The sequence below is a fragment of the Notothenia coriiceps genome, unplaced genomic scaffold, assembly GCF_000735185.1.
Source record: "Notothenia coriiceps isolate Sejong01 unplaced genomic scaffold, NC01 NC01_scaffold00009343, whole genome shotgun sequence".
NCBI lineage: Eukaryota > Metazoa > Chordata > Actinopteri > Perciformes > Nototheniidae > Notothenia > Notothenia coriiceps.
The window spans coordinates 58,254-83,504 of NW_011342044.1; the positions used below are offsets into that span (position 1 = coordinate 58,254).

General features: G+C 38.4%; 1 protein-coding gene across 1 annotated transcript in view; it reads left to right on the plus strand.

The window, feature by feature from the left end:
• The first annotated feature begins 7,764 nt into the window (after positions 1-7,764).
• Positions 7,765-25,251, plus strand: part of LOC104945268 (calmodulin-regulated spectrin-associated protein 2-like) — a 31,298-nt gene continuing 13,811 nt past the window's right edge. Inside the window, exons 1-8 of the mRNA XM_010770916.1 lie at positions 7,765-7,879; positions 8,017-8,152; positions 16,937-16,967; positions 17,558-17,719; positions 18,515-18,598; positions 22,382-22,414; positions 23,584-23,725; positions 24,490-24,629. Coding sequence (XP_010769218.1) covers positions 7,765-7,879; positions 8,017-8,152; positions 16,937-16,967; positions 17,558-17,719; positions 18,515-18,598; positions 22,382-22,414; positions 23,584-23,725; positions 24,490-24,629 — 843 coding nt within the window. The remainder of the gene's footprint in view (positions 7,880-8,016; positions 8,153-16,936; positions 16,968-17,557; positions 17,720-18,514; positions 18,599-22,381; positions 22,415-23,583; positions 23,726-24,489; positions 24,630-25,251) is intronic.

The following is a 25,251-nucleotide window of genomic DNA, read 5'->3' on the forward strand; positions in this document are numbered from 1 at the left end:
CCGCAAACCACCAATCAACTGTAGTGATGACGCCCTGCAGTCACACATACAACACGGCGATACAAATAATAGTACATCTTAAAAAAGGTGTTACGGCTTGTATTAAGCTCACTATAATTGTGGCTTACAAGACACCTAATATACAAAATAAAAATGTATTACAACCTACGCAGCGTATTTAGTTTTTATGAAATAGCCTATATGGGGCATTCTACCGAATTAGTACAAAGTGCGGTCCCACAACAAGAAAAACTATTTAACAAAACAATTAAGTATTCAGACATATATATTATTTACTAAGAACATGTTATGGTCTATTTAAACACAAGGCATTCAATTAGATAGTGATAAGCTTAATATATACAAAAACATCATTTATAGGGTAGCCATACTTTCTATTGGGAAGTAGCTGTCCCCAACCCTTACATCTACATTTCAATTTCTGTAAATAACACTTAAAACGTTTTTATTGTATTTTGTTCAATGGTGTATTTAGAAGATCTTTATGATTACATTCAAACAGCTAGAAGTTGGAATATTTAGATTTATTGTGGGTATCATTTTTTAATAAAAAAACTACACTCAAAAAATCATGTCCCCAGTTTTCATGTCACTACCAAAACACAAGGGGTTTTAATCCAATGCTGAGTCTGGTTTTTAGCCACACCCCTGCTTTTTTGACTAGGCAGTGACACTGCATCCCTGTCCCTCATGGCTGAATGGCAAGTAGATATCCCATACTTTTGATATAAATCTGTTCCAAAATCTGAAAATCGGCATGTAACCTAAAGAATGGTCACTACCGAAACATATGGTTTCGGTAATTGACATGATCGTTTCGGTAGTGACGAAATTGAATGGTAAGCAGGTAAATCCCACCATTTTGAAATAAATGTGTTTTAAAGTCTGAAAATCAGTGTGTTACTTTAAAGGTCTCTTATTATACTAGTGTTAGGCATATATTATAGGTCTCAGATATATAAAAAACATGTCTATGAAGTGTTTTGCTCAAAATACCAAACAGATCATGCATTCTAGCCTCATCCCCCTCTATTTCAGCCTGTTACTAAAGTGCTGATTCTGGGTCAGTAGCTTCAAACATTCACACTTCAACATAAGGCATGTTATGAGTTAAGATTAAGCAATAAGGTTGAGGGAATATGATACAACCTTGAGAAAAAAATACTGTGGTCACTACCGAAAAATAAAATAGAGTATATTGAGTTATCAACTAAAATGATATACTGATTGGTTTAATGTTCAATTTCAACAATCATCATATCTCTGGAATCAATATGATCAGTATTATGCATTTTACAAAGAAAGTTTGCATTATGATTTTTATGATTTGTATAAATTGAACTTTGAAATTTGATTACAAATTCACTTTTATTAATTTAATTGTGAAAACCCTCAAGAAATATTTGTTAAAATACTATTTAGAGAAGGGAAGGTAAAACAATATTAACAGGTTAATATAATACTTTTATACTACAGTCTATGTACTATGTTTCGGAAGTGACCATTTTTGGTAGAGGAAGAAAATTCCAATACAGTCTGAAAATATGATACACAAATGTATGGTTCTTTTACTAGATATGTGTAATTTAGATATGGTAAAAAATATATACAAAGTTTTGGGAAAAAAACATACAACATTTCAAAACATTTCCAACCTGACTTTGGTCCAATTCGGTAGAATGGCCCATATACATTTGAGCCCTCGCACTTCTATTGACCTAAACAATTAGAAAAAGCATTTTCGGTGCTAAACCTTTATATATAGGCCTACAGTCTATGTGCTAAACTTACTCAAATTATTAATGTGTCTTATGTGGCAACCATAACTGATGTGTCATGAATTGATAGCGTTTGAGTAATAGGTGTGTCCTATTCGTCCCATTTAGTCATACAGTGATATGAAATGAAAGTTATTGAAAAAATCCAAGAGTTTCAGTTAAAAAAAATCTGTTGGCTATTTCATAAAAATATTTATATAAAATAGGAAAAATGCACTTAAATCATATAGGCTACAAATAGTGAGTCTCCTACTCGTCTACTTTAGTTATACAATGCTGCAATGGATTCAGAGTCACTGGGCCATATGATATGGAAGCTATTGAAAATAAATAAGACTTTTCAATTTTGAGAATGCCTTACATTTGATACTGTAGCCCCAGAACGAAAGTGCTGATGTATTGTTTTTGCAAAATGTCTACTGTAAAAAAAAATGTAACAACTTAAATAACAAATTAAATCCCAAATGTCCTAAAAGTAACCAATAGAAATAATATAAATCCTCCCTTGTTTGATTTTACAATTAAAACCATATAAATGCTGAGACCATGCTTAGTTTTATTGAATGCCAAAAAAAGACAAAAACTAAGCAAAAATTCAACTTCAATTTCAGCAAAAAGTTGAATGACAGCACAGCGTCTGACAAACAAACAAATTGATCCTAGTAAATTGGTACACTTTCAAAGGAACATACTGTACAATATCATTACAGTTTAAATAACCATTCATCCTGGCCTTAAACAGCCATAAGCAGGTGGACAGAGCTTCTGTGGATAAATCCTTCGATTAAACAACAGGGAAACACTCCTTAATAGATTACATTTTCAATGACATCTACATGCTCTGTTTTGGTCATAATATCCCTTCAGTCATAAACGAAGCACTCTGTCAGCAGATTCCATGTTTCCATACCCGTATGCAGCAACAAGGATCTCACTTATTCTGCCTTTGCTAATTTAATCTTTGAAATCTAATAAAATGACTATATACCTGGCCATTTTAGGACATGTTACATGTATGCAACATAGAAAATCCCCTAATGCGTAATTTGGGTCAACACACATTTCTGAATTTAGAGCAAATATGAAAAAAGGTGTTGAAAATGACAATCATAATAAAAGTTTGGCCATGTTCATTAATCAGGCAAAATTTGCTGTGATGTCTTTTTATTTTAATAACAGAGCAATTGATTTTTCTTTGTGAATTTGAAAATGTAAATCTTTATTACAATTTGTGTTTGGTGGATACCTTTACCAAAAGTGCTTAAGAGTAACATAAGTGTAGACTTTGTTAGGATAGTTGTGAATCTGAAGAATTTAATAATGTTGAAAACAAAGTACATTTTTTATTTGAAATCCTGATATTGCTGTGAAGAGAAAAACCTCTTACTGTAAGTGTCGTTATGACCTGACATTGAGTCATATTCCTGATATCAGTGGGTGAAAGTTGAATTGTACAACATAATATACTGCAAAGATCCTACATGGTGCATTAGGCAGCATTTCAAAATAGAATATAAATAATACTGAAGTTTAATTTGTTCACAATGTGCTCTGAAACAGCAGCAAAGTGATCTCAAACACTGGTTCTCTGCCCACCCCAAGTGAAAAGCAAGCACTTTTCACTGTCTACTACTACTGTATATTTTGAGAAAAAATAATACAAACTTGACAGCATATTTGTATATAAGAAATATACACACATCATACGTTAAATTGTCTGCATGTGTCCCTACACACAGGTTGAGAACCAGTGATCTAAAGTAACTTCCTGCATTGTTTAAAATCACTTTCTTAAAAAGGGGTTTGAAAAAAGCTGAAACCGCTTAGCTTTGTTGAGTTGAACACACATTAACTGTGTTGCTATTACTAGCTGTATGCAATTCATTTTTTGGCCCTTTGTAGTTTAACGTACCTTAATATACAAACTGTTCAACCTACAGAGATGACAAAAAGTGTTCTTCCAAATACAAAAAAAGCCTCTGTATACGCTGTCTCGCAAACACCTCATTGCGCTCACACGCTAAAACAAACGCGTATAAGGCCCCACAACAGGATAATGCACAACATAAATCAATCTGTACATGAATTCAAAACATTCAGTGCTTCGTTAAAATGTCCTGGCATTCATACTGTCTCTTTTTTTGACTTTTGGCACATAGGAAAAACAACACTCACACATGCCTTCATAATTAGACTTAAACATGTAAAATCTCTAAAAACACAGCTGTGATAAGCATTTACATCATTCTTAAAAGGTGGCATACATTCCAGTTGTTCATAATCTTTGAGTCCTATCATGTCCAGTCCATAGTAAGTAGTAAAGACAAGGACAGGAATGCAATAAGAGGATAAAACAAACACACATTAATAAGACAAGTATGCATTCATCTAACTGGCATTGCAGGTGCTTGAATCTTCATGGAGTATTTACAGTGAAGTGCAAATTGAAATGGGTATGTTCCATTTGAGGGGGTAATGGTGAAGTCTGGGGTATCAAGTTCCATTAGGACTGGACAGGCACTACTTTTTTAGGGGTGGCGGGCTTCTTGGTGTGCCAGAGATGGCTGTGGATGGTGACCGCGTCCACGCTGGCTGACATGGTCTTAGCTGGAATCTGACTGAACTGCTTCTTGTCCGAGTTGTACTTGTAGAGGCCGTCGATCATCTTGCGGGTGATGCTCTTGGGGCCGATACCTGTCAGCTTGTTGATCTCCTCCATCTCGGGGCAGCAAATGTAGAGAGAGCGAAACTGACAGCCGCCATCTCGGAACAAAACCAAGAAGTTGCTGGCCTCTGATTTCTCCATTTCCTGTTAATGTCAGGGGAAAAAGCTCATTAGTTCATGTATACTGAAGGAAAGCAACCCTGTATTTGTATCAGTGATGCAAACACAGGTATGGTGAAAAAAGAGAGAACTATTCGAAGCAGAAAAAAAACAGCGTAATATACCATCTGACAATGACAGATTTTTCTTTTTGGATATTTTACAAATCACTCCCCTTTCAAACTCTATTCTTGTTATTTTTAACAACTTTTTTTTGTTACTGTCATATAGTATTTTATACCTGTTAATAATTGAGTCTCTAATGTCTCATTAATAACTATAATGATCATATCAAGGTGTGCCTTAACCTCACTGAGCTGAGGTTATTTGAGCCTCTCAGGAGAGAGCTCTCTTCCACCTGGTTGTAGAACTCAGCTCAGTGAGGTTAAGGCACACCTTGATATGATCATTATAGTTATTAANCTTCGTTGCTTGTTTTTAATTATGCTCTGTAAGGTGTCCTTGAGAGCTTTGAAAGGCGCCCATATAAATAAAATGCATTATTATTATTATTATTATTATTATAACTGAACACTTTACTGACATGTTCAAGAGGTTGCCAAACTGACTTTGCATTTAAGTCCTGTTCTATTCCCGCTTTCTTTTCTGTCACTATTCTGCCCACTCATCCTTCTGTCTTCTGCCATGTGAAGATGATGGCCTTACCCTCCCTCTCACTCGCCTACATATATTCTGACGCTCTCCACCTGTATTGCTAACAACAGAACAGAACGAGGGAGAGATGTGGAGGAGGGCTGACGATCTGAAAATGGTATTCTAGCATTTCACATTACAGCCCACACAAAGCACAGCTGCACTTAATATGATAACTCAAATCAAAAGGCTGTAATTGCTAAATGCTTGATTGTGTTCTTTTTAAATTGCCAGTCCTATGTGAACAGCATTGTTCGTTGTTATGAGTGAAAACTGTTGGAGACTCAGCAAAACACCATGGGAACAATAACCATTTTCTCTTCCTTCAAATTGTTTCTGTGCAGGAGAAAAGGTAATATTGAAGTTATATGTACAGAGTATAGTGGCACAGAGTTGCACCTTTCATCACAGCAGCAAGGCAGGGAAGGTGGTAAATGTTTAGAAAAAATAATTGACATTTAGTACTTAATTTAGAGCACGAACACTCCAAATTCACATACAGCTGGATACAGAGCAGCCCCACTGCACTGATGGTGTATTGCCTTGCTCTAGGGCACCTCAGCAGTGATAATGAGGAATTGATAAGCTCTGTTGTCCCCCCTCTACTGTGTTTGAATTACCATTGCACCCGAGGTACAAGAGAGTAAGCTTTTGCTAAATCAGAGCTGGATTTCAAGCAGTGTTCTTTTGCAGAGGCGGGCCACTGCACCAATATCATGTGCTATCATCATCTAAAATAGAATTGTAAAATGTATCTCAAATTTAAAAGTTACTAATTACAAATAAATAGTTCCTACAACAAATACCAATAATGTAATGGCTTTTATTTATATCATAATCTACTCAGAAACCTGATCGCATGCAGCAGCGTGCCACGATTTGAATCTGACTGCTGAACAGTTTCCTGGCTTTCCATTAACCACAGGAACATGTTGATGTATCGGTATGTTCTCTTTACATCCTGGACCTCGTTGCGGTGAGAATCGATGTTCATCCTAGCTGCCGAACCTTGAATGTCCCAGCTTTAATATTTAATAAAGCTGTAGTAAATAGGTCATTTTGTTGCCAAGAGCTTTTAATGTAGTGTATAAATCACGCTTATGTTGGATCGACTGAGAGCCATCACACCTAATGGTTTTCTGAGTTGCTTATTGGCTATATTGGGGCTGTGTCTGTGAATGTATGTCAGAAAAGCAATAAAACAGACAGCTTTATAGTCAGACAATGCTTCTAAATCCACATGAATGGCAAATGCATAATGTATTTATTATCTGATTATTTCTGTAGATCTTATTAAAACCATGCTGCTCTAGAGTGAAACCAATCTGCGTTTCTTTAGATGTATTGTCAGCCTTATGGCAAATTAATTACGCACCATTGTAATGTGGAAGCTACTCCCATGTTTGCTTTCTCTACTAATTTGATTGCTAGTTGTGGTAAATGTAAAGCACCAGATGTCACATGAAAGTTATTTAAACAGCAACACATTTACTTAATTCAGCCAAGTGAAAATGACCGTGGCAAAGAAGATGGGACCTGGTTAATTGTTGTTGACATATTACAACACAGGACCGTAACATTAGCTGCGCAACAAATCAGGACATGTGTACACAAACACTACAGCAGCTCCCAATAAGAACATCATCAATGTCAAAAACCCCACTTGCAAATGATTATGCTGAAGGTATTATTAGGGTGTTGTGCAACATTATCAGTTGTCCCCTTTGTAATAGATAGAAAGTGTTAGAATTGTTTTAATACTGATTACACTAGCAACCATTAACGTACAAAAATACAACAAAAACTCTGAAAACCATGTATTTCAAAGAGTAGGAGTACATAGCCCCAAGTACATAGCATATTTGAAAATATCTCAAATATATAAAAATATGAAAAATACAGTCTTAAGGCGAATTAAAAAATAATAATATTTTATAGAATTAAAGAAAAAACACTACACAACAAAAAAGAGAAACGGCGCTCTCCACACATATAATGCATTTGTGTTTTATTTTCAAGACTAAAGAAAGTCTAATAATAAGATTAAATTCACATTATTTAAAATTCTTGACTATATAATTTAGTTATAACATGATTATGTGAATCATTAACTTTGTTTTAATAACGTATGCATTGTGCTACAGTAAATGCATCAGTCTGTATTGACTCAGTCATTATGTGTTGTATGTTCAAATTAAATAATGACTGCATACAGTACATGTAAATATATGCAGATCAGTACATGAACATTTCCTAATTGATTCTAAAAAGTGTCTGTCACTTCAGTTTTCTTGTGTGACCGACTGAATAATTAACTCCTGTATTGCGTGGATGAATAGAGGTGAATGCACTTCCTCCTGTTAGTCTCCCTCTTCTTCTTCCTCTGCTTCCTCCATCACAACCCCTTTTGAGCAGGCGCTCCGTTTCCATGGTTACACTCCAGTAGGCAGGGTGTGTGTGTAGGTGGGTGCATGAGCGGGGGTGCTCATGACGGCATATGTCATATGCGCAATCTGCCTGTATGTGTGCAGCTATGAGAGGGCTCTGCCGCACTCTGAGGAAGAGGATACTGAAGGGCTGGGTTCCTACAAACAGGCAGATGGTATTTTCTAAGACATTCCACAAAGATACACACACACTTACAGTGAAGTACAGTATGCTGCCAAGCAATTCAAAAAAAGACTTCTCATCAAACTAGCTTCCTCTGCCCTGCTTCTCCTTCTTTGCTCTTGATCTCAGGAACAAAGAGGAGCTGGAGCAGCAGGGTGGAAGGGAAGCCCGTCCAAGTGCTGCCTGTCCTCATCTTCAGCGGAGTCGCAGCCAGTATGTTCTGCTCCATGCCAGCGGCGACTCCCAGGCAGCACAGTATGGATGGGTAGGCAGGCAGCAGCGAGCTCATCATGTGATGTCCTAAAGCATCTTCTCTGCACTGGCTAGATTTAGTCGGATGATATATCTTGTTTTATTCTAATATAGGGTTTTATCGGCAAAGAGAAACTGTAATGCAGGGTCCACATTATAAGGGTTGAGGCAGGAACCCAGAACACAGGAGCCCAGTTGTCTAGAGGCTTTTGAACAGCACATAGAAGAAAACATGCTTATGTTCAGCTGATAGAATACATGCAAATAGACTCAGAGCCTGTAATACTTTGCTTATTCAGTCTAGTTAACAGAATTGTGTTCAAAGTGCAGTAAGTGTCTATTATAATGAAATGGATTGTGGGCTCATGTGCGGTTTGTTTGCAGAGGAAACAGCTCCTGGTCAGGTTACCTAAGGCAAATTGATTCCTGGTGAAAGGGTAGACTGAGCATTATTCAAAGACATGATATATATAGATCTGTGTGTTTGGTCCCTTTAGAGCAGGGGTGGGGAACCTTTTTCCTCTCAAGGGCCATTTCAATTGTTTCAACATCCTCCGAGGGCCGTACAAATGATTGACCTCTGCTTAAAAATACTAAAATCACAGCCCATTCATTTGGCCTTTCTTTCATTCTGTGCAAAGAAAAAGCAACCTCTTAATCCAGATATCTCACCATGACTCGCGCATTCATGCACGGGCACAGTGTGGCATGACCACCAAAACAGAAAGATATGGACACAAGATGTGTGCAAATGTATTTAGTTTACCATCCATGTGAACATGATTTGAATTGGGGGGGGAGGACCTCACCTCCTCTAGGGGGGTCCGGTGGCATGCTCCCCAGAGATTTTTTTAAATGTTGAAGTTAAAAGCATCAATCTGGTGCACTTTGAGAGCAACACTAGGAGATCAATGGATACATCTCTCAACACCCATATGAAACAGAACTGGAAGCAGATTTACTTTATGGATATTTTACAAATCACTCCCCTTTCAAACTGTATTCTTGTTTATTAATAACAAAAAATTTTTTACCGTCATATAGTATTTTATAACAGTTTACTTTAACTATAATGATCATATGCTACAGATGTGCCTTTACCTCACTGGTTGGAGAAAAACCTTCTTATATTCGTTAGCATAGCTAGCTAACCAGATGCTAATAACAACAAAGGTATTGACTGTATGGTCAGTTTGACAGATGAACAGATCGCCACTGGGCTTTCAACTAAAGACACAGCCACGCAGAAACTGCGGCATGTGTACGGCTCCTTATGGGTACTGCCATTTGTGAAGTCCCGGAGCCGCGTTCTGGTGCTATCGGGCATAACTGCACCCCTGTCAGACGAGACATATACCACGTGATGACACGTTAGGCTCGTGTTGTGTTCAAGGACCCTGACCTTGGCCAGGAAAAACAGGAACTCGCTTGTTTAATTCTTTTGCGGTCTAGATTTCTTTAAAAATAAAAATGTGCATGTGTTTATAAATTACCTCGAAGGCCGTATCAAATGTCTCGCGGGCCGTGGAGGTTCCCCACCCCTGCTTTAGAGTGTTACGGTTTGTGAATGAAGCAGGACCCAAATGCAGATATAAACTGAAAAAACTCCTTTATTTCAAGGCTTAACTAAGAACAAAGACTGAACAGAACACTCACCACAGACCAAGTCATAACACAAGACGAACCGACAAAGACAGACAGAAAACCCAGAACTTAAATACACAAAAGACTAATCACACAACAAGACACAGGTGAGGAGGGAGGAGGAAACACAGGGGCCCAGGTGAACACAATCAGTTAACTAGACACACCAGGGAAACTAATGACAAGTGGAAAAACACAGGGAAAAGGACCAGACAATAACCCAGAGGAAAACATGACATGGAAAACAGCAAAAACACCCAAACCTACAAAACTACAACCGTGACATGAACCCAGGAGCGTGACATAGAGCTCGGCCTATGAGGGAATACCTCCGCCCAGTGCCTGGTGTTTCAGCCTGAAGGAATAACCTGGCCATAGATTTCCTTTTTCCACTTACATTGTATGTCATCTTGAGGTAAACAAATCCTGCAGTAACTCAAAAAAGCATTAAACAAGACCTACCTGGAAAGAGGTTGTTATGTACATAAACACACAAAGATTTCCTCACCAAGATGATTATTTGTATTCCATTCTTCTTTCATCTGTTCAATAAGGTCTCTGGTAAATGTATACATCTAAAACGATGTACGTTTTAAATGCTTTATATTCTGACCTGGTGTAATGTCAAAATAAGCTTATTATACTAATAGAGAAAATCTGTGTCATTTTCTCTTTGGAATGTAAAGCAGAGGATTTTGTGACAAATCGTTCTAGCTTTACAAATCCTAAAATATTCACCTGGTTCTGCTTTTAACCGACATTACAAATGTGTGGGATTTGGATTAGTGATACTATAATAGCACTTAATCCGTTATTAATGTATGCTGCTTCAAAGGTGGCCCTTTACAGAGCTTTACACAGGTAAACCTTTTCATGAGGTTCAATTAAACGAGGGTTACTATTTTGTTAAACTATTGGAGTTTGTGTGAGAAATGTATATTCACAAACATCATCAAACATTATCAAACACTAACGTCAATTAAACAATATGCAACGTATCAAAAAAATATAAAAACAAAACAAATAAAACTCATATTTCTCTTTCTCTCCACGTGCATATCACAAAGATATAAAGAACAAAGAAAGCTTTTTGGACAGATACAGTGGATAAGATGAATAGCTCTTAGCAAAAATGTAGCTTTAGCGATATAGCTAATTTCCTTCTGTGATCACTTTAAATCGGATATGCGTTATCACATGGATATTTTTCTGAACGTAAGGTCAATGACCACCATGTTTTTCTGAAATAAGTATACCTTTCTTTTAAATCAAATCCCTAACCTATCCGCACATGTTACAGTTTCCACACAGAGGTTCCTTTCACACAGGACTTCCAGTGCAGGCATATCTCGGGGCTGGGTCAACACTGGCTGGTAGCCGCGATCGTATCCCCAGATACGATGTTCTAAGGTTAGCTTTGAGGTTTCCATATAATTGCTAGGTTGGGTTTGGAGCATATGGAGGGGGAAGGTATTCTGTTTTAAAGCTCAATTCCCACAAGTGATGCCAGACCTCACAGTTGGTATTTTGTGCATTGAAAAGTGTGCAATTGTGTGCAAGAGCATTTTATGTCTGCACAAAACTGGACAAGCTGTTAAAGGAGTTAAAAAGGAAAGACTAAATGGAGAACAGACAGAAATAGTGAGGTTTTATATGACCACGCTTTTATACATATATCTTTTATTCTGTGAGAATTTGTCTGAATTCCAAAGGCAGCTCTGTGTCATTCAAACCGTTTAGATGAAGTGCAGCACTACCCTTTTGACTGGTGATGTGAAATGTGTCTGGGAACAACCGTGATTCAGTTCATTAAATGGTTTGATTCTATTCAGTTGGAATACAACACCTGAAGGGTTTTAATATACCGGTAGTTAGAAATGTAAAAGGATTTTCTGCTATAGCTGGCTAAAAATCCTCAGTTTGGAGTTTTTAGTATTGGCTAAAGTGTGACAGGCAGCAAAGCTCAACAGGTAGCGAATACCTGTGCTTCCAAATGCAAGGAATAAAAGATTATCTGATTATCTGAATGTTCTCTTTTTATCGTGCCATGTATCAAACGGAAAAAGTAGAAAGGATAAGCTCTTTAACTGTGTTTTATGCTTTTCCCCCGAGCTAAGAACATTTATTTATAGCAATAAGTCCTCCTGCTTTCCCCGTCAATTTGACAGTACTTCTGGTGACCTTCAGAAGAGAGCAGAAAGAGCTGCAGATGAAAGCTTTTCCATGTCCAGCTGATGTCCATGTGCCTGAAGTTACATGAACAATGTTTAGACACATGCCCCAGCAGGGAGCCCCTGGGGCACAGTAGAGCTGTAATACAAAAAGCAGACTGCATTTCAATATTACATCACCCCCTAAGCTTTATGCTGAGTGTCGGTTTTTCCGTTTATGCTCATTCACTGCTTTCAAACTTTGGGGTTTATCATAAATAATATGAAAGTCTAGCACTCCAATAAAAGCAGGCACAGACTGATCATAAGCCACGATCCGTTGGAACCCCTTAATGCAGCGGAGGGTTGAAGCAAAAGTATTTTTTCAGAGATCCTTTAGGAAATAGGTGTGGTACAGTGACGAATTGTGCTTCCTCCACTACCTGGTTCATGTCTCAACAAGCAGTTCAAAGCTCTGACAATAGAGATGTTGGATTATCAGACACACAACGATGAGGTGAAATACAACACACACTTTCTTTTGTGGGTTGCTGCGGTCTGTTTTGGCATTTCTTTTGTGCAATGTTAAATCAGGCTCTTACACGGTGGATTTTCATCTCGCCTCTTGCACCGAGAAGCCGTATTAAAGATCAACAGTGTTTGCTTATCTCCCCGGGTAGAAATATCAGAGAGGCAGCCATGAAGCGGCACAATAAAACCAGGATATTGGCCGTGAAGGAGCATTTCCTTACCTCGTGAGAAATCAAAACAAGATTTATAGACTTAATCATCTTCGATGAGAGAGCAAAACATCTTGTTTGTAGATACTGAGTTAGGGCTGCTCGATTATGGCAAAAATCATAATCTCGATTATTTGGGTCAATAATTACTATCACGATTATTAAAAACGATTATCCATTTACTTTGAAAACATCAATTTATTGGAGGATTTTTTTTTTTAACAGTATGTTTTTAACAGTTGATTACCCTGAACTTTAAGTATAATTGAAAAAAAAAAAAAAAAAAAGTAATTAAAAAAAAAAGTAATGATAATAATAAAAAAATAATAGTTTTATTCCGATTACGTTGTTTTCGTAATCGTAATTGCGATTAAAATAAGATTAATTGAGCAGCCCTATGCTGAGTGCTCCATGGCTGTATGCAATTCTTTCATTGAAGTGTGACTCAAATAAGTTATCATCAGTTTAGTTTTCGTACTGAGCATATGGTAAAGGAGGTATCCTAGGGGGAGCAGAGACTTAAGGTTAGGGAAGTAGTCTTATAATCAGTGAGTCCTCATTTTTTAATCCAAGAAAATCAAATGGAGCAAGTTATCAACATGTTCCCCTCTTGCAGATCATACAGATACACTGAAGCACGACATATGATCCATAAGTGCTCCAGTTGGGCTGCTCACAGTGTGTGTGTGTGTGAACATATGAAGTAAAGTAATGCTGAAGGAAAGCATATACTGTATGCTCAGCAAAAGGAAAGGTCAGCTAACATGACGTCATGGGATCACTTTCATCAGGTCAGCTAGTAAGCAGCTTATCCACGTTTTCTCTGCAGTACGAGAAAGGCTAACCCTGTCTTTGGGCTGTGAATCCACCTCCTTTCTCCGTCCCATTCTTCCTTCCTCTCTTCTTCTCCTTTTCTTCATTTAACCACAACTACTACTGTATCTGCACTCACCAGGGCATTTTTTAAATGTTGGCTTTTATCTGACGTTTACAGTCAGATGACCCTTTAACTTTAATTGTATTAGTATTACATTACAGTGACTCTTATTCAAATACAATGAGACGATTGCATGAGTTGGTAGAATTGTAACTACTGCTTCTTGCTAACATATCTAAATTGTAAATGCTGAAGGAAGCAGCTTTGTCACGTTATAAAGTTGCACGATCTCAGTGTCAAACAATATGGCCGTGGAATGAGCCTGTGTTCCTACACCATCCTCCTCCTCCTCCTCCTCCTCCTCCTCCTCCTCCTCCTCCTACACAATGCCCTGGAGTCATTCAATATGATTAGAGACAGCAGGTCTTTAAGTCTACTAAACAAGATTAGTTCCCCTTGCTGTCATCTCATCAGACCAGAGCAGCACCAAATCAATTCCTCCTATTGCTCAGCAGAAGGAAGGAAGCAGGAGGCAAAAGAGGCCTTTGAGGAATGATGGCAATCTCTTGGCTTTTTGCAAATTGGTCTTGCCTGTAGCTGATGACAAGGCAGAATTGTAACTGCGCTACAAACTGATACCAGGAAGTGTGTGTGCATTTGTTGTTCCTTTCTGGGATAATGTTTCACAATGTTTAGACAGGATAAATGGTGGCCAATAGGAAACATCTTGGCAGTGTATTATTACATGGGATTGGTTTGCCACTGGGTTGCCAGACAAGAGATAGGGTAAAGCTATGCAATGTCAAACAGCAAGATAATTTTACCGCCAGAAATGTGCACATAGCTGGCTGCTCACTTGACAGCTAACGTCGTTATATAATGCTTTAGCTTCGAGGAAAAATAATATCTTATTTTATTTATCACACAAATTACAAAGAGTGCAGAAAAGGAACACATCAGGTGCACCTCATCGTTGTGGAGCTAAAAGGGGCTGCTTATGGATGATTGGCTGGGCTAGCTCATGGAAAACCTGCAGCACAAGTATAAATATTTGATGTTTTTAATTCCTTAGTAGTGTTTGGGTGGTTACACAAGGAAGTACAGACAATTAGAGGGAGATAAAGGGGAGGTGAGAGCCAAGATCTGAAATACACAGATTACACAGATATGACCATGGTGACATGAAAACAATGTTATAGTTTACTTTAAATGTTCCTCATTTAACTCTTAATACCGATCACAATGCAAATAAAAGTGATGGATTACATGTCAGGAGTGTCATTCTAAGAATAGGCACCTTTTATAAACAGGCATTATTATAAGTCAAAGTCAACTTTATTGTCAATCTCAAAATATGTTTGTACACACAGAAAGATGGAAATACTGTTTTCCACAGTCCTGAGGTATAAAAAAAACACACATTAAAATACAAGAACACTCAATAATTACAAAAAAAAACTTAAAGTAAGCAGGATGTATATATAAAAAAAGATGATGTACATAGTGAAATTGACAGTGCAAAAATGTCCATAGCAGCGTAAAAGTGAAAAAGTGACTGGTACTGGATTTTTTTGTGTCAATAAGTCTTGATAAGACTGTTTTCTGAATGGTTATTTTAGCTCTGTATTGGTCTGTTTTAACCAAGATAAATAATGTGCCTATTCTCTTTATATATTATAACTTTTGTTATGCTTTGAAGTTGTCTTTCATGACATAGCATCTGTTTCATGATGTAACATCGCTACTTAGCACGAGCTAATTAGGCATGACTCTCCAAAAATAAACTGCCAAACTAGAAACAGATTTATTTAACACCACAGCCTCCTCCCTAAATCCGTTCGCTGCACTGTGAAAACAGAAACTTTGCTTTGGCATTGGCATGTATACTTCTCAATTCTGATTACAAGTCTTTTGTTTAGGCTCACTTGATCACCAATCTATAAATCTATGATTCTTGAATACATGTACAAAGTGTCCCACAAACAATACCTGAGATTGAGTGCCCTAATAGTATTAGGGCCAGAGTGTATTTGTATATTTGTTGTTTCATGAATTATTATTATTATTATTATTTTTTTTTTATAAATATTCACAGTTAACTTTTGTCCCTTGATATTACACTGACATCTCCTCTGTATCTCACAATGATTACAAATGTGGTTGCTGTGATGCTTGGGAGCTAAACTGTTTGAATAAAAATGTAAAATGATACTCTTAGCTTACAGCAAACATGTCTATCTTGTCTCATACCTGACTCTAAAAATGCCTTCGATAGTTTAGCTTCATATTTTCATGATGATTGATTATAATGATGAAGATTTACTAATAATGATTACAGGAAATAAAGTTATGACAAGAAACAAGGAAATAGTGTAAATAAGAATTGGGGAATATGTTTCATTACAAAATCACATATCCATCATTTAAATAAAAGTCGTAAAGGTGATGCGTAAATCATTGAAACTCGATACTGAAAGAGACAGTGTTAACATATATGCATATTTCAGCATAGAACTGGTAGCTGCACCTTTCTTTGTTCTTTTTCTTGTATCACACTAGTTATCAGATTGAAACTAAATCTTTTTAAAGAGTTCCTTCTGGCAGCGTAGCCAAAGAAGAGGAGTAGTCACACAACACGCAGCGATTCATATCTGACATTGATTCATAGCCAAGAACTGAATCAACCACTAACTCTGAATGGAAAGTCGGACACGGTTAAAGAAGTTCACTGTGAGATACTGGTGAGACATTGTATGGTGAACTCGTTCATTTGTCCCAACATTGATTTATATTTGTTGATTCAAAATCAAACCCTGCAGTCGGTGATAAAGATGAGTAAAGCAGCTTCGTATGGATGCCAATTCTATGAATTGGACTCAGTTGTCAGAGAGATGTCTTATTCAGGCTGGTCAGAGGGTAGCAGCCGCCGTGAGCAAACTGGGTCTTGTAACCAGGGATGAAGGCCTTTGTTTCCAGGGCAACGGCCATAAGGGAATGTCAAACTGATGACGCTATTAGATGTACAGCGGAGGATTCGAGTCCTACTCCAATCCTATAAACCACTGTGCGAACAAAGGCCTTGCTGCCCACAGTTCTTTGCAGTTCGGTCTCCCTTTCACAGATGGGACATTTTCAAACTTTACAAAAGGTTTTAAGATCAAGTTGCTATTTTAACCTGCTCAGATACACATTTGCAGTCAAGCTTCTTTTTCCTTTGTTCGTGTCTCGTTCCTCATCTCAATGGACCTTTGGCTTTGCCTGTTATTAGTGACTTGCTGTGATTTTATACTGATAACACTCTGATGTCCTTGACAATACTCTCATACTCTAATAAAATCTTAAATGCTCAGTTTTATGCTAGTGTATGTGTTATCTTGTATCTTTAGAAATCAGATTGTCTTGTGGTCACAGCTCAATGTAGACAGCTCAATCCGTCACTGAAATTGAAAAAGCTGTCATGGTCTCCGATTCAATTCCTCTCAGAGCAAAGTGATCTGTCTCTTTGGATGCAGTGTCAAGAAAAGAACTGGGCTGGTTTTCATTCTCTTTTCTGTTATCTCACATAGTTTAACACTTTGACAAGGTGTTGACCACTGCAGTTGAGATTGACCTTTGAAGCTGGTGACTGAGAGCATTGGCTAATATACTGTCTACTACAGGAAATGAACCAACGTCAAGCATCTGCCGTTATTACCAGCAGGGTGGACTGGGACTAAAAATCGACCGGCCCACTTCGGTACCACTAGTAAATTGTCAACGGGGGGGGGGGCTGCTACTGAATTATCCGACCAGCAAACTGTGGTACCGCTAGTAAATTGTCAACAGGGGAGGCGGGGCTGCTAGTGACTTATCCGACCGGCCCACATTTTCCGACCGGCCCACTTCGGTACCGGCCCATCGGGATTCGTCCCAAACGTCCCGATGGCCAGTCCGCCACGTATTACCAGCCATCTCAAAGCTGCTAGTTTTACCTTCTAAACCTTTCTTCGTACTGTTTTCTCTTCCAGAGCGCTCACATGGCAATGATCGACACTCTGATGATGGCATACACTGTGGAGACGGTGAGCGTTGAAAAAGTGATGGCCTGCATTTGTCAGTATTCGTACCGCGACCCTGAGGTGGAAACACCTTACGACACAGAGGACGCAGTGAACACCTGGATCAACAAGGTGGGTAATGGTATATCTCTTCAAATGACAGATTTACTGTTACTACAAGGACAGATTTTAAGATACTGGTCATTGGAGTTGTACTATAACATCAACATGAAGAAGATGTTCATGCTGTGCACAAGTTACTGTAGATTCACAAACATTTGATCCATATTGGGCTCATACTATAGCCTAGATCCTGGCCTAATACCCTTTCAACCAGCCTGCTCTGTGTGAATCAGGTTCTTTGGCTACATGGCCTGCCTATACAGATGGTACTTTCGCCTTCGTACATGCTACAGGGCCCAGTCTGTTTACATTCTTCCAGGAGGAACACTGGGCTCCTGCCAACTATGAGCGTTACACACACACACATACACACACAATAGCTAACAGGTGTGGTCGCGGAGTCCTACTGCTCGGACATATGGCTCTCTGTCAGACTTCCTATGTGTTTCAAATGTCCAACATTTTGAAACTTAACAGCTGATTTCTGCATGAACTGGATCCATATGAATTCCAGAGGCATAAGTAACTGGAAAGGGTTGTGAGATCGAATTTGATTTCAGTCATTTTAGTTCATATTCACTTTTCACAATTTGATTTCATTCAGATTTAATTTGTATTTCTATTGTTGCGAAAATTCCCCAAAATGATCACAGTGTAGTCATTTTTATTCAGTATCGTATTTTCACAGCTGAAAAGTAAAATTTCAATATCAACTTCACTTAGAAGATGTAGTCATAGTCTGTTACTCATATTTGCTCACGGATGCTTAGTTAATTGTAATCTTGTTCATCCTCTATTCATCAGGTGAATGAGTATCTGAAAGACGTTGTGGCTCAGGAGCAGAGGAAGAGTGAGACACAGAGCGCAGAGCCTGCTGGGAGTCCTCGGGTGAGTGTTTTTCCTTCCTTTTCTCTCTGCCAACACTTCAATAACTACACATAAACAAACACCTTTTCAACAGTTTGATAGACATTCCCAAACAGGCTGAATGAAATCCTTAGCCCCATTTAATGGACTTACCACAACATTCTCCCTTTGACTGACAGATATCCGTCTGGGTGCTCTGTGTCTCTTTGATATCTAGACCAGGTCCTCGAAAAGATCCTAAGCCCTTAAAGCACAGCTAACATCGAAGAATCTCCATAACAAACAGTATGTCTGAGCTTTAGATTAAGCTAGTATTTATAAAATGGGAAAGAGAGAGACTGCCAGGCAACAACATCATAACGAGTCTGTCCACCCTGACCACTGAACAAGCTTCAGTCACATCAGCAGATCAGTGTTCTGTGGTCTCATCCAGCAGTCATTTAGTGCAAGGTCACCCATGGTCAGTGACCTGCCCGCAGTACACATGTGTTATATAACTGACTCTAGCATCAGTGTGTGTGTGCGTGGGTCAGTGCGCATGTGTTAGAGGATGATGTCACATTCATCCTTCATGCTATCATTCTGGTGATGATTCTCCCCTCTATCATTTATTATGCACCAATAGCAGTTTTTTCAGAAAGAAAGGTGACTTTTTGTGTTTTTTGAATTATGCAATGTTTTTAGCAAGTTTCAGTGACCCCTGGAAGTCATGAACCAGGTCAATCCTTCTCAACTGAACTCTAGAGTCTGTGTGTGTGTGTGTGTGTGTGTGTGTGTGTGTGTGTGTGTGTGTGTGTGTGTGTGTGTGTGTGTGTGTGTGTGTGTGTGTGTGTGTGTGTGTGTGTGTGTGTCACTGTGTTTGATGCTGATCTGACTGGTCACTGTGCAGACGCAGCTATTCATGCCCTAGCTTTCACATTAACACACACACTGATAAAGTTGCTTCGAAGACAAGCGAGCAATCATTTCATCTCTATTTGTTTGTCTGTTGCCCAAGAAAACTGTTTCCAAAACTCAATGTCAAGAGCTAAAACCGTCAATTATTCCTGTCGCTGAGTCGCCATAAACTCTCTCTTGCATATGGCTACATTGTTCTGGTCTGAACTGTGATGAAAGTCACAATCGTTAGATGATGCACTTCTACGCCTTCAGATTAATTAAATGATTCTTAAATCCCGCTGAAACAGTTTGATTTAAAAAAAGTTACATTTCACTAATATCAAAAATAACAGCATTGCCTTGTAGTAGTGACATTTGAGCCAACTGACTTGACGAAAAATTGAATCATTTTAGTCTATTTTAAAACCAACCAGATGTTTACAAGAGTTTTTTTAACTTAAAATGTGTGTCTAAGTCTAACTTAATGGTATTGCTGCCTCAAATAGGAGACATTGCATAACAACTGCATGCTGTGTTAGCAGATGAAGCAGATAAACCCTAGTGGGTTTTTATTTTTATTTTTTCAGTGTTTCAGTTAGAATATTTTATTTTTTATTTTTTTATTTTAGTATTTCAGTTATAAAATGGCTACTCTGGGCCTGATTTCTACATGGTGGTCACAAAACTGCCAGATTGTTTTATGACTCTTTCTGTCCCCCCTATAAAACATTTGTATAAGTATATACAGTATATATATACTTCTTACGTTGTAAACTAAAAATAAGTGTGATATTTTCTAAACCATGAAAATGGGGGGAAATATTTTTAGGTACCGAAAAAACACAAAAAAACAAAGGGAAACAAAGTAACTAAAAACTGCACTAATATGCTAAACAAAATAATGCACAGCAGCTATTTTGAGTTGTTTATTTTGCTGATGTCTTGCAGCTCTATCTATCCTTCCTCTATCACTCCATCATTCCCCAAACCCCCAGACCTCCCCCCTTTTGTTTCTGCTGTATGACTGCAGTGTGAGTCACGCAGGCAGCCTCTGTCTCAGTCAGACGGCGCTGTAGCGCTCACCGGAGCAACACTGTTTTATTCGAACGTACTGTACTTAACCCAGGGGTGAGAGTGGGTGGAGGCTAGGAGGGGGTTGGTGGTGGTGGGTGGGACTGTAAAGGCAACGTCAGGACAGAGAGGAAAGGACTAATCCTTTTAAGTTTTAAAAGCCAAGCCGAGCCCAGCCGGACATGTCTGGCTTTAGAGGATGAACTTTGACGGGGAAGAGGAAGAGTCACAGGATGATTGAAGATGGGTGGGGGGCATACATACACATGGGTAAAATGGTGTGTGTGTGTGTGTGTGTGTGTGTGTGTGTGTGTGTGTGTGTGTGTGTGTGTGTGTGTGTGTGCTCTTCTGTAAGGCGATGGATGAGGGCCTTACCGCTCCCCAGGGGTTTGATTGGTTATAACAGAGTGTAAACTCTGTGTGACCCTGCTTGGCCCACAGTCTTGTGAACACTTATTCGTAAACAGTTTTCCTCTCCTCCTTCATCTTATTACTTTACTATAGGGCAGCAAGTGTATTCAGAATAGTCCTTTAATGAAATTTGAGGTTGACCCCTTAGCAGGTGATTTATAGGCATCAGTAGCCATTTTGTAATCAGAGCACCCTTTATCAAAACCCTAAACATACCTCCATTTATATCAACTTCCAAATGTTATACTGACAGGGATATACATGGTCAGAATGTGTGTGTTCATATGTCAACCATTTGTATTTAAAGAGCATTTTTACAAATAGAAACATAGAAATGTATTATCTTTCTTGTAACACAACAAGACTGTAACACTCATGATGGGGCATTCGATTCATAGGCAGTCCTTTCAGCTGCAAATAGATCAGACGAATGAACTGACATTTTGTTTATTAGATGACATCACATGTGCTCCTCTGACGCCATCAGACCCATCCAGAGAGTTAATCAAATCAGGAAGATCCAAGAAAGCTACGGCTGATCTTTTCTTTTTTATTCATTTTGGGGGTTTCGGTACAAAGCGTCAGTACTTTCTTACAGGTCATGGCTCACCTTTGAAGTTGAGCACTTGCCAGCTGTTTTGAGTGGCACTCACATTTGGTTCTTTGATGCGTCTAGGTAGTGTGGGAATTAGCGTTTAACTCTTCTCTTCTGAACTCAGCTTACATTGTCAGTGGATAGCTGACAGTTTGGTAACATTTCTTCACATGGATTTTTACTTGGTTTCTTTTAGTTACTTTGGGTGTCAAGCACACGCTGTTTGCTTTAATAACAATAAGATACATTTTATGATTTTGTTGGTACAATACAGGCTCCCTTATAAAGATTCATCTAAGCTATTCAGGGACTGGGAATTTGTCTTTAATAGATACTGTATGTGTCGATTTGATGGACGCATTCCAGGGAAAAAACATGCAACAATTGAAGCTAATATCAGCTGATAAGTCATTTATAACAACTTCATCAGTTAGTGCCTGGAAATGAATGTGACAAAGACATTAACAAAAGGCCTCACCATTTTTTTGTACGTTGCTTCTCCTGTTTTGATGCATTTTGTGCATTTTATTTTATCTGGCTTTTAAAATGTTCAATATGTTATTGTTTACTATTCAGTTATAGTGTGATTCTATTCATATAGACCTGTATTGGGTCTAGTCATAAATAAACTCTTATTCTGGGGACATATAAGCTGTAAAAACCTAAGATACACATTTAAAACTTAACACTATATGAACCTATTGTCACTTTGATGTGCTCTCAATAACACACAGGTTATCTTGCTTTGATGTCACTGCTGTCATGTCTCTCCTTGGATTACTAATCGCATTTCTAGCAAATCTCACTAACGGGTGTTTCTTTGTTGTCTTTTCTTTGTGCTTCTGCAGTCACCAACCAAGTGGTACATGAAGCTTGTGCCCGTAAGTCAACTGATCAGTGCTTTGCTTTCATCTATGTATCCATAGCGACCGTCTCTGCCGCCCCTACCTCTCTGTGTCATGATTGCAATCATGTTATCACGTGCACATCCATCTGTTACTTCACTGTTACATCAACACAGTGTCTCTCTCTCTTCCCCTGTTGGGATTATCAAGTTTGACCTTTTGCTGAATTCATGTAACTTACTATACAGAAAAAATAGGAATGAAATAGTTAAACTGTTTCATATGTCATTATTTCTGATTGAAATAAAGCAGTCAAGTGTGATTTACATTGTAAATACATGATCCTTTAATCTCTACAGCCTCTTTTAGCTATAGGTAATTGAAAGCTTACACTTATTGATATCCTTTCTATACAGACAATAGACATTTGTGTATATGAACTCTAACATGCTTCCATGTATTTTCTAATGTGAATGTCCTTGTAAGTGGAACTAGACACCCTTGGAGAATCAGTGAGAGGTCCAAAGGGATTAGCCAAGAAAAATGAAAAAATTATTAATTTCATTAGAATTTCATTTCAGAGAGGGGATGTCTGGGAGAATTTGGCATTACATTGTTTCAGAATCCCTGTGGTAGCTCTTACTTTACTCTTACATTGCCTCTTTTGCCTCTAACATTGTGTGTGTTTGAGTGGAACACTACATAATGTATGCCATTGGGCAGCACTAACAGTTAATGTACATTTTGACTGTGCGGTTTGTAAATACTTCTTATTTAATTTGTTGAATTGAAAACACTTAACATGTAGGGAATAAGTATTTGGTATCATACCATTAGGGCTCACACAGATCACAATGTCTTGACGGTCAGTGAAGCGCTCTTATTGTATTTGTAGAGAACTGATATGTTACCACAGCGTGTTTTACCCCTCTCAGTGGGCTCACTTTGGCTGTTTCTTTTCAACAAGTGAAACATTTCACTACAGGCTCCAGAACCATTCAATTACCTGCATACATGAGTACATCTAATGAAGCCTTAAGTGTTGCTGTTTTAAAGAGACAGCTTGTGTGATGGCGCACTATTAAACATGACCAGTTGTGCAGCTGTAGTTAATGATATGAATAAAGAAACAGTAGGTACTACAGACGTAGGCATGTTAATGTTGCACAAAGGTATGTATCTCATTTTAGTTGTATTTTATGCAGGCCCGCTACAGGAAGGAGCAGTCCTCTCCCCAGATGGTTCCCTGGATCCCCCCAGTGGACAACCTGCTGAAAGACAGCACAGACGGCTCGGCACTGGGCGCGCTGCTGCACTTCTACTGCCCTCAGCTGCTCCCATTGGACGGTAAAGAGCTTACAGTCCGTGTGGGCTGAAGGTGTATTTATCTGCAAGAATATAAGAGCTACGTCGACCACAAAAAAACAAATGCTACCTTTTTCCACCTTTCTGGCTCTAACAATGTTCCTGTCTACTAAAACTGAATAAACATCGGTTTTCAGGGCACATTGCTATTACATAATGAAAAACTTTATTTTCAAACCAGAAAAAATACTAGATTTATGTCATTTTGTCTCCTTCTTCTGACTGGTTAATCCAAAAGATCAAAGATCAGTCTAAAGCTAAAGATAACACATAATCACATCACATTGCTAATTAAGTGTGTTGATGGTTGGCTAAACACACACACACACACACACACACACACACACACACACACACACACACACACACACACACACACACACACACACACACACACACACACATTCTGCAAAACATAGCCACACACACAGGCATTCAATTGAATTGAGAACATCACAGGAACAAAAGCTCAATCACTCAACACTGTTGAAATTGACTCCACCCACAGATCGATGACCCCCTGTCATGATTGGCCAGTCACAAAGCAGTGTGCTATGACCCCTCAGCAGTTCCTTCCTATAAATGAACCTCAACATTGTATTTAACACACTGCATCCATCTCTCATCTTAAACAAAATTCATCAGTACACTAAAAAACCACTTAGGTGTTATTAGCAGAGCCCAGTTAATCATAAAATCCATACCGACGTCACATTGACAGCTGATGGCTCCCTCTGCCCTCCCAGATGTGTGTCTGAAGGAGAACATGACGCTGGCTGACCGGCTCTACAACCTGCAGCTCATACAGGACTTCTGCAAAGACAACCTAAACGGCTGCTGCCACTTCAGCCTGGAGGACATGCTCTACGCCTCCTCCACCATCAAGGTAGGGCACTGACCTGGCTGCATGCAGCACCAGACTTATTGTATTTCCCCAAAAAAAGATTAAATATCACATAATTTGGTGTCACGTCTGTATCAATCCGCTGACTGGGGCTTGATAGATTTGTCAGTAAGTATACAAGATTATCCAATTTTTTCAGTTTGAGGTTACTTACCTAGTAACAGTATTTTAATTGTCTATATATGTACAGATATCTATTTTAAGCTAGTTGTTTTTTAGAAATTGGTTTTATAAATTGAGCTAGACGATTATTTAAAAGAGTTTCAGTTCTTAGTCCAAAATAGGGCACATGTTGTCTATAGTATACTATAGTGTGACACTGATCTTCTATGTGTTGGTGTCCAAAGCTTCTCTCTGCAGAACACTTCTCCACTCTGAAATTGCTTTTACAGTTAGTGTGTAATCGTTGTTGCATTCTTGGATAAATATCTGCCAAACTGCTGAGCTTCTGACTTGTTGAAACGGAGCCTCTGGATATGCCTATTGTGTGCGTGCCAGCAGGAAGAACAAATGCCAATTTCAGTTAGTATATCTCAATCTAAAAGCAAATGGGATCTCATTTAAAAGCAAGTTATTTTTACTTTGAATCTGGAAGAAATGTCAG